The 15,537-nt window shown below is 36.4% G+C and overlaps 1 protein-coding gene across 8 annotated transcripts in view; it reads right to left on the reverse strand.

Annotated features, from left to right (window-relative positions):
* The window catches only part of dmd (dystrophin), a 237,241-nt gene that overhangs the window by 136,475 nt on the left and 85,229 nt on the right, over positions 1-15,537 (reverse strand). For all 8 annotated transcript variants that reach the window (XM_028468300.1, XM_028468321.1, XM_028468289.1 and 5 more), the window contains exons 3-9: positions 14,567-14,659; positions 14,410-14,490; positions 14,161-14,253; positions 10,809-10,910; positions 10,499-10,569; positions 9,045-9,163; positions 5,642-5,838 (exon numbers count right to left, since the gene is read on the reverse strand). In XM_028468300.1, coding sequence (XP_028324101.1) covers positions 5,642-5,838; positions 9,045-9,163; positions 10,499-10,569; positions 10,809-10,910; positions 14,161-14,253; positions 14,410-14,490; positions 14,567-14,659 — 756 coding nt within the window. The remainder of the gene's footprint in view (positions 1-5,641; positions 5,839-9,044; positions 9,164-10,498; positions 10,570-10,808; positions 10,911-14,160; positions 14,254-14,409; positions 14,491-14,566; positions 14,660-15,537) is intronic.

Raw genomic sequence — 15,537 nt, forward strand, 5'->3', positions numbered from 1 at the left:
ATACTTCATCAGTCAGTGAATGATTCATCAAGAGTGCGATATTAAAACAGGGCACCCTAAACTTTAACGGTTAGACTTGATGTCGATTTTCCTCTATGTGTGTATTATGTTGCAAATCTGCTATTTAAATAAATGTAAATACCAGACTAAGATAATCTAACCATCATAGAGTTTGTAGTGGAGTGTGCACACAGGCATCAAAAGTCAAACTGGCTTTTTACATTCACAATGTCCTTCTTTTTTCACCTTAGTCATCAATTTTCTGTGATCGCTGAAAATGAACAGAAAAACCAATTAACTTTCTCCTGAATCAAAATGTGCAATTTTGTTATCTTTTTTTAAATTATGTTCATTTAAAAAGAAAACAAAATCAAGTGGAAATTGCAAAATGACAGTAAATACACCCTCACAAATTGACTGCGTAAACAGGCAAAGAGACGTAAAAGTAAATTATTATGGAAAATCTGATCAAAATCTGAAGAAAATAGTTAACAGTTAACAGTTAACCTCCTGAAATGGAAAGAGCTGTATTTTGGGACAATAGCTTACATTGTCACCATAATACGGGTCGTCTAAAGCGCAAAATCTTTGATTTTATCAGTGATTTTAGCGTAAATACAGCGGAAAAATTACCTCAAATAAACCGTATTAGGCACGTCTGGCATGATTTTGGGAAGTCGTAAAGCCGTTAAAACAAATACTGAATTAAAAAGGGTAAACTCAGTAATTGGTAAACTCTGTAAAAGAATTGGGGAATTTCGGAGCTTCTGGGTCATTCAATGTCATTCCAACAAATGGTCCATACAGTTGGGTCTCAAAACATTCTGACATTTTTATTTTTACTAGTTCAGTGATTATTCAATAGGAACACTGTATATTTCTAGTTTGATTGGATGAAGACTTTTTGAGATACGGACAATTCAGTGAGGGGGTATGTGTCGATTTTCATGCTCCCTTATTTTTCTTCCATTTGCAGCTTCGAATATCCAGGAACTACATCAAATAGGTAACTGATATTTGGTTTGATAATACAGCTCTACCTACTCTCTCAGAATATATAAAAACATCTGCAATACTTCCTATGTGGTGGACATGCCAGCCCCTCAAATTTGGAAAAAACTTTCTTGGAGGTTTGGTGCTATAACATGTTTGGACCTTCAGTAAACAACTAAGCATATGCCTCAGCTCCCTGTAATTTGATCAGCTTTGAACTACGAACATAGACTGTTCACATCACTAATGATTAGTCACATATATGCATTGGTTGTTGGGTGACAGTCTCTTGAAATCTGAGAAAATCCTTTATTCATTGGCCTATAACTGCATGTGGGAATGTACAAACAAATCTGATCTCTGTTTTAATTTATAGTATAAGGTTACTCTTTCTTGGGATATAAAACAATGCTTCTTCATGGAACTTGTTTTTTATTTTGGACCACAAATTTTGATTATTTCACCACTTGTGAATATTGGAAATCCTTTACATGAGGCCATCTGTGTCTCATAATCATTCATTTGCCACCTTTGTGCCCCCAGTATTTTGGGACGAATTAGTTTTTCCCAAGTTTCAAGTTTTATTCTCAGGCTTTGGGTGTCATTATTTCTTCATTGTTTATCCCTGAATAGCAAAAGAATCCACTCCTCACAGGAGATGATAGGATGGTGTTGATGTAAGAAGGCAGTGACAGCGGCGCTTTGATGATGACAGATGGGGCGGGAGGCAGATAATAGCCACTGTCAGTAACTTTACCTTTCAATTCCCATTTGTCGGTTTCATCTCACTCTTCATCTCCACCCTCTCATCTCGTACTACATCTTCATATATATTCACACCTTCTTGTCACTTTTTCTGAGCTACGCCTTCATTTCCACACCTTTCTTTGGATGCGCTCGGTTTCTGAGATTAAAGGCCAACACTTCCTCTTCTTTTAGACAGACAGCTGATGAAGGGAATGTGGGTTGACGTAACTATTAACCTTAAGAAGATAACATTAGCAGTCGTTGTTCCGGGAAGATCTCTCAATTCAGCTTCAAGCGGAAGTCCAGGATAACTTGGCACCACCATTTGATGGCCAATGATCTCATCTTTGTATGGTTTTAGAACTTGTCATGTTCATATACTTTTTTGGGCTAGTAAACTGGGTTTGGCTTGACGAAACACCAATAGATATGTGCTAAAATATATACACAATGAATTCTTGTGAAACCTAGAATTTTGCCAAATTTGGAACAGATTCCTGAGTTTTGTAAATGATTTTTGTCTTCTTTTTTGAATAATATGTTAAGGTTTCATTTATTCAGACAACTTTTTTCTTAAGTTTACTTTGATCTCCCGACATATTTCAACTGTCAACTGCCAGTGCTCTTCAGAGGCATCTGCTGAGCACTTTGATGTTTCCTTTGAAGATTCAGTGACTTCTGCTAAATAATTTGAGCAAGATTCTTTTTTTAAAAAGAAATAGAAAAGGAAGGAAAATAATCTTACTGGAACTTTTACTTTGAGTACTATTTATTGAGCTATTTTTTTCACTTGTATTTGAGTATTTTATGTCTGAATTACTTGTACTTGAATACCAGTACTTCTACTTGAGTAGGATATATCAGTACTCTTTACGCCTCTGATTATTGTCAATTTTAACCTCTTTTTCACCATATTTCATCAGAATCAGAGAAGTTTTTTTTCGCCAAGTACAGTTTAAAACAAGTACAAGTAATTTAACTTGGTGGAGTTTAACTTTTTAAATTACATTACCCCCATTTTTGCCTGTTTACAGTTTGCAAAAAAAAAACTGAGAAAAACATGGAGGAAGTCAAAGATTATTCAGCACTAATCTCAGCAGAGTTCCTTGGATTAATTCTGTTCAGGTTCCTGCCACAGGGCGCTGATTTGAAGCAATCCTACGAACTTTAAGAGCGGGGAATCATTCCCTCAGCTTCCTCCATCTACTCCACTTTCACGCTAACGGTGCAACGGCAAGAAGCTCCTGCTGGGAATTCCACGAGACCACTTAGTCATCGTGATAAAGTGGCAGACTTGTGGGAGGTTGCTAATTCTTCACAGGAGAGCCATATGAAAGTGAGCCAGCAGTGGCTGCTGCTCCTAGAGCGAGGAAACACAACCTGGCTTTAGCGTTATAAATCGTAGTTGCACTAAAGATCACATTTGAACACAGACGCCATGCATGCAAAGCAAAGCTCACAAGCTGCTAATACATAATGTCATCCTTGGACCAGTTCCTATCATAAGAGACAGGCAGGTTAATCAAACAGACACAGCGGTGGCACGTTACCATGGTAACTGCCTTGCCTTCATCTCACTGATGTCGTTTTCACAACTAATCCACAACGAATACATTTAGACTGGGTGTGTGCATTGCCATGAATCTGATGATATGATACAAATTTCGATATATCCCCATAATAAAATTATATACATTGCAATATCAATAATTACAAATTTCACCTTTACAAAATGGTATAAAAAACTATTTATTTTGTTTTTTTAACTTGTGAGAACAAGTAAATTATAACTAACTGTAATTCAATAGTACCAATATCAAAAACAAATGGTGTTTTTGCCAAACTGTCAACATTAAAGCTACATGCTTCTACAACAGATTGTGATACTGGAAAATATCTATTTTTTTTTTTTTGTTAAAAGTGAAATATTGCGATACATCGCCAAATCTATTATGACTTTTTTTATAGGCTTTAACTGAGCCTTCTTTTCTAATTTAGAAAAGTCACGTACGCACAAAACAGAGCCTGAAAATGCGCAAGAATTTGCCCACCGCTATGTTTAGTATTACCCTTGAGCTTCAACATTTAGGAGACAAGGTGAGGTTGTAAACTGAACCCAATTCCTCTCATATATTTAACGTCGACACATATTAAACTTACAAATCCATAAAAATCATCACAGTAACTTTTCAGCCAAAAAATTATTGTAACCAGTGTGACTGAAATAAAAACCTGAATACTGCAAAGTAAAGGTGAGGTTTCATAGATTACTGTTGTTTTTGTAAGGGAATCATTTATATATTAATTAAGGACATAAACAAGTAAACAACATTTAATGGCAAATATATTCACATTTTAATTGAATAAAGTCCAACCAACGCTTCAGTTTAAATTAACATAATGTTAACTTTTCTGCTCTCATTTTCAATACTCAATACGTTTTGAATAAAAATATATATTAGGTTTAGCTGACTCTTCTGATTGTTTTTTTTATACATAAAACAATACAATATGAATATCAACAAATGAAGTGCAACCAAGATTTGTTCTGGTTAAATGATACTTTTCATTTTAACATGATTGTTATAGTGAGGCTTCTGCAGCGCTAACGCTAACATGTGCTGCTGCTGCTACAGTGAACAATGCCACTATTAACACTAACTTGCTTTCATTTACTACTGATGTGTTGTTCTTTCTTTTTTTCTGATTTACATTTTGTGTTTTAATCACTGTATTTGCTGTTGTTGTTTTTAACTAGGGGTGTGAAAAAAAAATGGATTTCACGAAATATCGCAATTTTTTGGCTGCCGATTTTAAATCAATTTTTTTTATTTTAAAAAATTGATTAAAATTTTTTTTTTTTAATTTATTTAGTTTTTTGTATTTAATCAATATTTTTGTGCATTTGTGCAATATTTCAGTGGTGATTAAAATGCTTTCAATGTGTTGCAACGGTTACTTGATGCACTTGATTTTATGATGGCAGTGTGTCATACCTGCAATATTTTTGTATGCTCAGGCATTTTATTTTCATATAATCTGTTCAGATCAGTGTTTAAACTGATACAATAGGAGAAATTATTTTTTCTTATTTTTGTGCATTGTCAGTAACTCAGGGTGATTTAATCATTATAATGTTCTCACTTATAGTTGTTACAATGCTGTCATTATGTTGTCATGGTTACTTTGACACTTCTACACAGTAATATCAGTGAAAAGAAACTTGATTTTTATGATGGCAGTGTGTAACACTGTATTTTCTTTTTTTCAGTGAAAATATGCAAAAACACTAATAATAAATAATAAATAGGATGTTTTGAAGCAAATAGTTTTGACTCAATTTGATCAATATCTTCTGATGAACATATACAGAAACTTGATTTTTCATCTCTACATTTAATTTTGATATTAACTGGGTAGAATATTGTGATATATCATATAGTGACCCAAGTATCGCAATACGTATCGTATTGCAACATCCTTGCCATTACTCACCCCTACCTTTAACAGCTTTTAAATAAAATGTATTATTATTATAATAATTAGTGATGCCACTGTGTGTCTACCAAATATAAAGCCTAATATACCGTTTCTGGCTTCTGTCGCTCACAAGAAACTCTAGTTAATTCTGAAATTCCCTTTCCTTGTTTTTTCTTCCATAATTGAGCGTAGGCACGCGTAGATCCTACACAATGTTAAATAAATGAGGCCCCTGATCTTTAGGATGAAAGATGGATGGAAAAAACTCATCTCACATTTTGTGAGATGAGGTTCAATACTGAGGTCATCAGTATCAACCTCACTGAGGTGTCGATTTAAACGGATTTATTACTTATGTCTCTGGACCTGAACTAACAGGATTACTGCTTTTGAAAGTTGATAGAAGATATACATATTTCACCTGTTGGGAGAAGCGCTGCTGGGTCTGGATCTGGTAGTGCTCCTCCGTGCTCACTCGGGCGATGTTGGCGGGCGATCCTCGTGGCAGGGTCTCTACTTCCTGGATGGCTTCCATCGTCACGCTCTGGGGAAGCACCTGGAACAGTGACGTCATGTACATGATGATGCTCTTCTTGTCGGGGTGAGGCACAGCCACATCTGAGAGGGAGAGATGAAGACGGAACAGTTACTGATCAGGGGTCATTCCAACACATTTTCACGAGATTCCACGTACTTCGGTATCCAAAAAAAATCTGAAATTTTTACCAATTGTTCCATGATTATTCAATAGGCACACTGTAAATTTCTAGTTTTGATCTGTTTTACTCTCGCCATTTTTCATTTCTCTCGTACTCCTCACACACAGTCGTATATATGGTGACATGTTTGCAAATAAGGAAACAAAACAAACACCTCCATGAGCTCATGTGTATGTGCGCGCACACACACACACACACACACGTGACGAGGGCGTGCACACACTCGGACACTCTCCTGCTGATGGAGGCATTATTTATGATGCTGTTTGTTTTCCACAGAGAAACACTAACACCTTCAGATTCCACTGTGATAAATCAGCATTGCACAGCTGCATATATAAGTCTCACACACACACACACACACACACATTCAGACACAAATATTCACCATCTGCTAGTTACTCTGCCTCACTCCACCCTTTTCATCTATCAGATCTCTCTATACATCATTAGGTTACAGAAGACACAATCATAACTTCCTTAGCACTTCATCATGACCTCCGGCTCCTCTAATTTCCTTCCAGCTTTTTCATCTTTCCATGAAGTCACCTCGAATTATTCACAACTGTTTTCTATCCGTAATAAACCTGCACACAAAAGCAAATTAACCGCAGCCCTCTGTCTTCCTTTGTTTTTCAAACCAGATGAAACACACACAAAAATTACTGAAAATTACACAAAGCAACAGAAAAAATACACAAAACAACAGCAAAAAGGCACAAAAATACTCAAAAACACACACAATTCCAGGAAAATACGCACAAACACACAAAAATGATGAAATTTGATGCTCTAAAGGGCCGGATTTGCAGCCCGGGCTTTGAGTTTGACAAATTATCTAAACAATGCTCTCGGCATGACTTCTAACACCAGACTAAGTGTAAATCTGTGAAAATGCTACACACAGCACTGTGTGTGTCTACTGCAGTCGTTAAGTATCAATTTGTCTAAATGCAGAAAAATGGACAAAAGCCAATTGTTTGCTGGCAATCTATTTTCTTAGTGTTCATGCCAAGTTAATAAAAGGGAGAAAACAAGGAAGAATAACAATATTTAAGTCTGTGATTATGCGAAAGGATACTGTGCTTTTTGACGCCTTACCAAAAAAAATATTTTTTATATCCAAGAAATAGAAAAGGATTCGATTTTTACACCACATCATTTTTTACTAAAGCTTCTTCCCACCGAGGACATAAAAAACCTAATGGAAGTGAAGTTGAAACAAGGTTGTCTTCGTCTTAGCTTTTCAACAATCCTTGAATAAAACTCCCTGTATCAATCTAAGTAAACACACATTTTCAGAACATCTGACGGACATCAGTCTCAAGAAATTCAGAATTTTTTTTTAACAATTGTTCCTTAATTATTCAATAGGCACACTGTACATTTTGAGTTTAATCGGATGAATACTTTTTGAGATATGGCCCTTATTTTTCCTGCATTTTCAGCTTCCAATATCTCAGGAACTACATCAAATAGAAAAGTAAAATTTGGTATAGTAATACAACTCCACCAACTCGCTCAGAATATACAAATAGATCTGCTATACATTCTATCTGGTGGACATGCCAGGCCCTCAAATTTGGATATAAGTTTGTATACAAGCTTTACCATTTTCAATGGCCCATAACTGCATGTGGGAATGTAAGTAAACAACTGATCTCTATTTCAATTTATAGTATAAAGATGAAACTTTTTTAGGATATAAAACCATTTTTCTTTATGACATTTTTTATTTTGGACCCCAACTTTGGGTTATTTCACCACTCGCAAACATTGAAAATCCTCTGTGTCTTAAAGTCATTCATTGTTAATTCATTTTTCACTAGTAATATTAAAAAAATATATATATATATATATATAAACACTGCATCAGAAAAAAATGTTTATTTTTGAAAACAAAATATTTATTATGAACACATTTCTCATGTTCTACATTTTCTTTTCTTTTTGAAGTGTTTTTCCTTGAAAATACATGAATATATACTATTATGATCATTATCATAACAGTAACATATGTTACTGCCGTTAACTAAAATTTAGTAGAATAGAACAAAACAATCTGACCTTTCATTGTTTGAAACTACAAAAAACTGTTTAAACGAGAAATACACATTAAAAAAATTAAATATTAACAAAATGGAATATTGTTCATGAGGGAATTAGCTCACACACACAAAAATGACACCACTTTCTTTACATGCCATCACTCATTTACTTTTTGTTAATTCTGTCAAAGTTTAACAGATCAATCTTTCCTTTCCGTGAAACCACTTCTACCGTGTCTTTTGATTGTTGAATGATGAAAACTGTGCATTAAAAACTCATCAGGCCGTACAATCATTGGCTGCGAAGCCAATCAAGTCTTTCTGTCAAAGCAACCTCGTTTTCGTCACCATGGAAACACATGGTCCTAGCGTGACCTGACAATGTCAAGAGTTCCAATTACACAGTCTCATTAGGAGGCATAACATAATACACCAGCTTTAACTCATGACTGTTTCTTTTTCTCTGGAATAGGCTGTGTGTGTGTGTGTGTGTGTGTGTGTGTGTGTGTGTGTGTGTGTGTGTGTGTGTGTGTGTGTGTGTGTGTGTGTGTGTGTGTGTGTGTGTACCAGTGGACACCATGTGGAAGCGGTTATTAAATCTCAGTGATGCTCAACATGTGGCTCTTTATGTCCTAATTTTAATTATTATTCCCCCAGAAAACGGAGAAAACTTTTTAATCCCATTTCATCTATTTCCATTTTGCAACTTTCTTTGTCCCATTTTTGCACCTTTTACATAAGTTCTGACACTTTTTTCAGACTTTAGCTACCTTTTGCGAATAAATATCCCTTTTTTCTTTATGACACTTTTATCCAATTTTTGTCCTTTCCTTAATTTTTTTGGCCACTTTTCATCCAAACAAGCTAACTTTTCCCAGTACATGCCCATTTTTTGGCCACTCTTGACTGTTTGTGGCCACTTTACACTCTTTTCTTGCCATGTTTTTGCCACTTTTGGTCCATTTTTGGCCACCCGTTACAATGTCTGCCTCCATTCGCTTGTCTAAAAAATAAAATATAAAAATAACGTGTGTGTGTGTGTGTGTGTGTTACTCACCCTCAGGGTCCAGCAGCCTGTCTATGCCAAGATGCTGCTCTGCCATTTTGAAGGCGTGCTCCAGTCTGTCGATCGCCGCCGTCTTTTTTTCCAATGAGCTCCAGTCAAACAGCTCAGGCCTAATGACGAGCATAAAAACATATGATGATTACTAAAAGTATAAGAAAGCGTAGTGTAGTTATTTTCTGATGATTTATCAAACTTTTCAGTAGAAGTTATGCAAGTAAAGAAAAGGCAGAAGCTTAATCACTTCCACAGTCAACTCTCCAAATTGACTCTTTACGCAAATTGAAAATGAAAAAAGAAAACGCTAAACAGACGCTTGTCCCTGATCAAACAGCAACATTTGGCAACATTGTGTGAAATGGTGGCAGGATGATGGTCTCACTGTGTGTAATCCCCTACTTTGGTCTCTCCTGGGGACTTTGCCAGAAAAACATGGTTTAATTTGTCACTACATGAGCTCAGGCTGAAGACCAAATGTCTGTTTAACATGCAGAGAGGAAAGAAGAGGCCATGTTTATCTAGTCAACCTTTATATACAGCAGCACTGTGTGTAATTTAGTGAAGCCTCAAAAATGTATACACAAAAAGGTATCAACAACACACAAAACAACAGCAAAAATATAGAAAAAGCTTTAAAAAAAACACAAAATAACAACATAAATATAGAAAAGCCTAAAAAAACACACACAAATGATCAATGATGAAACACAAATGACAGAAAAATACACAAAAGGCTTCAAGAACATGCGTAATGAAATACACAAAAATCCGATAACCACACACACAGAAAACAGAAATACACAAATTGACTCAAAAACACACAAAACAATAACAAAAATAAAGAAAATCTTCACAAAAGGCTTCAAAAAATGCGTATCGATATCAAAAATACACAAAATGAAAAAATAAATACACAAAATTGACTATGAACACATGGAGATAAAACAGAAATACACAAAATGACTACAAGAAAACACAAATTATCAATAATTATACACAAAATGACAGAAAAGTTCACAAAAATGACTATGAACATAAACAAAATACTCAAAAATACACAAACTGACTCCAAAAAACACAAAACAACACTGAAATATACACAACGACACAAAAATACATACTAATGGTGTATTAGTAAAGACTTCATTTAGTCCTTATGGGTCAAACATTGTCCTTACCTGACTCTACATCTCACTCTATGATAGACCTTATTCTGTTATTGTAACGTGATCATAGACTTTGACCAAACATGCCATATTCTGACTATCAGAACAAAACAAAGACAAACATATGTACACCAAAGTGCACCGGGGTGTACACAAACTGTTGTTTTTCTGTCTTCCTGTATCTATCTTTGTAATATGTGGCAGCAGTAATGGACCAAATCGATCTCTGTCCAATAAAAAAGTCCAAACAAGTGCGCGCGCACAGTATTTTCTCTACATTACCTGTGGCTGTGTATGAGAGCATTGAATGCCAATCCATCATTCCAGCTGGAGGAGAAGTTAACCACATTGACCTGAGAGAATAAACAGCAGATATTAAAGGACCAGTCGGAGACCTTGAAGGCTGCGACGCTGCCATTCCAACAAAAGTTTCAGCTCAAGTTTGAGACTTTAAGTTCGTTTGTTTTTGGAGGACTGCAGGGGTTTGAACTGGAGTGATGGGAAGTTAGTAGAATATTCCTCAAAAACGTGTTCTCATTGTATGAATTAAGGCGTGAAAAAGTGTATATTTAACTGAAGGAAGGGAACAAACCTCTGGATATTGGCGTGTGCTCTGACGAACCCAACTCAGCAGAATCTTCTCACTGTTGGTCTGCTGTAGGCCCGCCATCACATCCTTCATCACATCCTTTACCTGCAGAAACAGCAACATCAGCAAGAATTACTGCTGCTCCATGAGACCCAGTGTTATAGCGACTTGTTGAGAGTGTCCTGTAAATAGTAGGCGGAGGCATATATATATATATATATATATATACACAGTGTATATGACCATGTGATATTTCAGTTTTTCTTTTTAAATAAATAATAATAATAAAAATTCAACATTTCTGTTTTTTCTGTCAAGATGGGGTGCTGAGTGTACATTAATGAGAAATAAAATGAACTTTTTTGATTTTAGCAAATGGCTGCAATAAAACAAAGGGTGAAAAATGTAAGGGGTGTGAATACTTTCCATACCCACTGTAATGTTTCTTCAACGGGATGAAACTGAAATGAAATTTTGTCGCTCTGTAACATGTGCAATGACAAATAAAGATCGATTGATTGATTGGTTGGGCTTTTCTACTACAGTGGAGTACAGTCAAAACAATATAACTTATCAACCCACCGTTCAAAGATTATAAAAACATTCACATACACACATAGCTATTTACAAATGTGTACAATTTACATTTTCATTCAGCCAAGACTTAAGCCTGAACATTCTAAATTATTATTTGTGGTGATGATATATTAGTTGTATCAAAATTGGGCCACAGAATTAAACAATGCAAAACAAATTTGTTCTGCTAAAAGGTGAATCCAACACATCTCCAGAAACAATGCGACAGGTACAGAGACTCAAACGTATAAGTCACTACAGTCAGAAATAGCACCAAATTAACGGCTAACACTTTTATGCAAAGTGCTCATATCATGTCATTTAATAATTGGCATTCGCACACACCTAAAGTGTGACATCCCAATGGTAACATGCACGGTTAAAGAACACGTGTGTGAATAAAGGCTGCTGGGTATGCAGGTGTGAGTGACAGTTTTAGAGCAGTTGTTCAGGGCTCAGGGGAGAAAGAAAGAAAGAAAAGGTGGAGTTGCACTGTTCACTGCCTGCTTGTGTATTAAAATCCTGCGTGCGCGCACACACGCACACACACACGCACGCTAATAACTTCTTGAATGAGTTACTCCCCAACTCTGTGCTCATTACGGCCTTGTATCACTTGACTTCTTCCTCCTTGTTTCCCCACACTCTGACACGTACCCATGTCGGGGTCAGGAGAGCGGAATTCTAGCTTTTTCCTGAGTAAATTAACAACGTTTCAGCACTGATTTTGCAATGAAAAATAGCTTCTTTTCTCTGTGCTCCTACATTTTAATAACGTGCTCCTGCAGAGATAGAAGTCTATTTTCTTTTGTCAGTCTGACCATGAACTCGCGGCAAGTCAACCTCTTCTGAATTTCTGCCATTTTTTTTTTATCACAAAGCTTTGAGAAAAGCTCAGACATGTATTCCTAAGGGAAGCCAAATCCTTTTTAGCAGCTACAAATTTAAAGTTTGGAGCCTTTATTGGCATAAAAATGCAAATGTTTGCATTATCATTATTTATTATTTTTATAGAATAAATCTTTGTCAGACACTCTTACTATCCTCTCATTTTTGTGATATATCAAGGTTTCACTTATTCAGACAACTTTTTTTCACAAAGTTTAATTTGATCCTGACATGTTTCGACTGTCAACTGCCAGTCTTCTTCAGAGGCGTCTGCTGATCACTTTGATGTTTTACTGACTTCCGCGTAATAATTCTAGCTAGATCATATTGTCTTCTTTTTGAATAATATTCAATTTTTGTAAGTTTAAATATTATTTACTCGTTAAAATAAATTGAATGTTCCCATTCAAACATATTATCATGAACACAGCGCCCCCTGCTGTTAGTCATTATAACACAGCTTACTGTATGTGTTCTATTATTGCAATTAAATATATACAATTATTTTATTGCTTATTTGTGACCATCGCCAGCCCTCCCTAAGGTAGGGAGGAATATAAAAAGAGAGGGCAGTGTTTGACAATGGAAGAGGAGGGTAAGGATCAACTATTTGGATGTAATTATTAATGTGTTAATAGAACTGTCTCCGAGGGGTTCAGTTTATGCATCCACACATGCATTTACTTTGGGAAATACAATTTGTCTCATTGCGTAATAACACAAATAGAGCAGCATTTAGTCGACGCCAGGGGACTCCAATATGTGGCACACACCTGCACGTGGACACTCACACACACACACTCATGGTGGGAGTGGGTCACTGCATGCATTTTCACTTTAATTGGAGGGCTGCTTCCTCAAAGACTGGGTTACACACACACATTCACAATAACACAGGCGCACATCGTGACAAGCAGATGGACACACGCGCGCACCCCATTATACAGTTGTATTTTACTATTAATCGCATCATTAAGTCCATGCTCAAACTGGCATGATTGAGACACGAGCTTGCTCGACTTAATGAAGAATGAAGCACAATTAAAACATGGTAAATGTTTAGCTGTTGGAAAGTACTGTTTTTTGCATGTTTTAACTCGGTTTTAATCACTTCATCCATTATAAAAGCATTTAGAGGAATTCAGTGTGTGGGTTTAGGGTGAGGAAGCCCACAGTGGAAGTTTGTTGATGTCGTGTGAATTATAGAAAAATGAAAGGACGGAACGAGAGGGAACACGGTGTGATGGAAAAGTAAGAGACATGAAAGTGGACTTTGGAGCAGCACGTACTGTTTCTGTGTGGCATTAGGGTGGTCACATGTACTTTTATCCACTATTATGATCCTGGACAAACCTAATATACAGAAAACAATAAATATTTAAAGATTTTAGGTAATTAAACATTGAAGAGGGCTCATAAAACTACTAGATGTAAAATTAGCTATGAATGCAAATAATAAAAATGAATAAAATATATAATTTTAAAGTGTTATTGGAAACCTACATTTTGATTTTAAAAAGGAGAAAAATATAAGTAAAGGGGGCTTCAGATTGATTATTTACAATTGTGACAAAGTAAGCCAGTGGTCTTGAAGCAAATTCTATGTTTGCTTGGGTGTTAAACTCATTTTGGTTCAGGGGGCCAAAATATGGACCAGTTTGATTGTGACCAATATATTTATTATTTATTTTGCATGATTTTGCAAAAACAGTTTGAGTCTAAAAATGACTGCCATCATGTGATATAAGTATGGGGAAAACTGTGAGCCTGCAAATATTGTTGTGTTTCACTGAATGTGCGTTTTTTGTGTCATTCTTCTGAATGTGGACGCTCCAATGGGCTTGATTTGGCCCCAAGACCTTATGTTTGACACATGTGATTAAAGACTAACCTGCCAGTGGAGAATAATGCTCCAGATTAGCCCGAGAATCAGTTTGTGATTCCCATCGACAATGTCTGCCGCGCCGATATTCACCAGTTCAACCTGCAGAAGAAGACGACGTTAAAAAGTGTGATAAGGTGCACAAAGCCAAACTCATTTCTTGGAGGGCTGCGGTCACGTTGATCTGAGAAGTTTCCCTGATATTACTGTGATATTTAGCTTTTAGACAGAGAGGTGAACGTGTGTTTGTGTACTCACATTGTTCTTCTGCAAGATCTGCAGAGCTCGGTTAACATTGTTGAGCGAGTGAACACGAGTGAATCCTTTCTCCAACCTCACCTGAAGACAAAAACACTTATGTACACATATATAGACACACACACAGAGATGTCTGTCCTCGTCAATATATTCATACCGACTCGCGCCTGGCCAGTCCCTCCAGCAGCTCCAGCAGACGCCGTCCATCACACAGATCAGAGAACAGATCATCCACAGGTGGTTTCCCCGTCTGAGACACAAACCCAAACAAGAGTCACATAAAACATTCATCACCAAAGAAAAACAAAGCCAAACCAATGATGTCAGGATGCAAAAGCAGCAGTAGCATCTCTGCAGGGAAAGAGTTAAACTTTAAAAGCCGAGAGCAACAACTGCAGAGGTACGGCGAGGTCAATTCACTTCCAGCGTGCAAAGGTCAGCGCTTGCACTCTGGCCAAAAAGAACTTCACAGGAGTGTGGAGTCTGGAGGCATGTTTCTTGAGGAATCTCCAAAGCAACCCAGTGTTAAATGTGAGGATAACAGTTTATACCTAAGAGAGCGTTTCTTATCAGTGCTGACAGGTCCAGGATTACAAGCCTGGAGAGTAAAGACGCTTCACACCAGAACAGGCCGCAGGCCGGAAAACATTCTAGTGTCTTTGGTGATACTTCAACGAAACTTCAACTGGGCAAAAGAGGAATTCAGATGCAGAGAACACCGCAGTCACTAGAAACTTGGTTTGATTATTTCAAATAACAGCTATCACCAACACTATTTCAAGAAACGCAAATATGCTCTATCATTATATTACGCGCTTCAACTAATGCCACTGGCGGGTGGCCGTTTCATACTTTATTGTTGGCCACCGTTTTTTCATGTACAACAGATAAGTGACATCACTGTAATGTTGTTATATTGTGGATCTTTTATTTTTTAATCAAATGCAAATTTGTTAGGTAGCCAACAACCTATGATGCAAATGTTTTTTTTTAACGTTTTATTTTACGTTTATTGCACTAATCCAGTAACATGCTTTGAAATACCATTTTTTCTGCCTTCTGCTGATGAAAGTTTATTCTGAACAATAAACATCCTATTTATTATCAACTGTGGGATTTGAGTAATAC

This window comes from Gouania willdenowi, chromosome 2 (genome assembly GCF_900634775.1).
Source record: "Gouania willdenowi chromosome 2, fGouWil2.1, whole genome shotgun sequence".
Taxonomy (NCBI): domain Eukaryota; kingdom Metazoa; phylum Chordata; class Actinopteri; order Blenniiformes; family Gobiesocidae; genus Gouania; species Gouania willdenowi.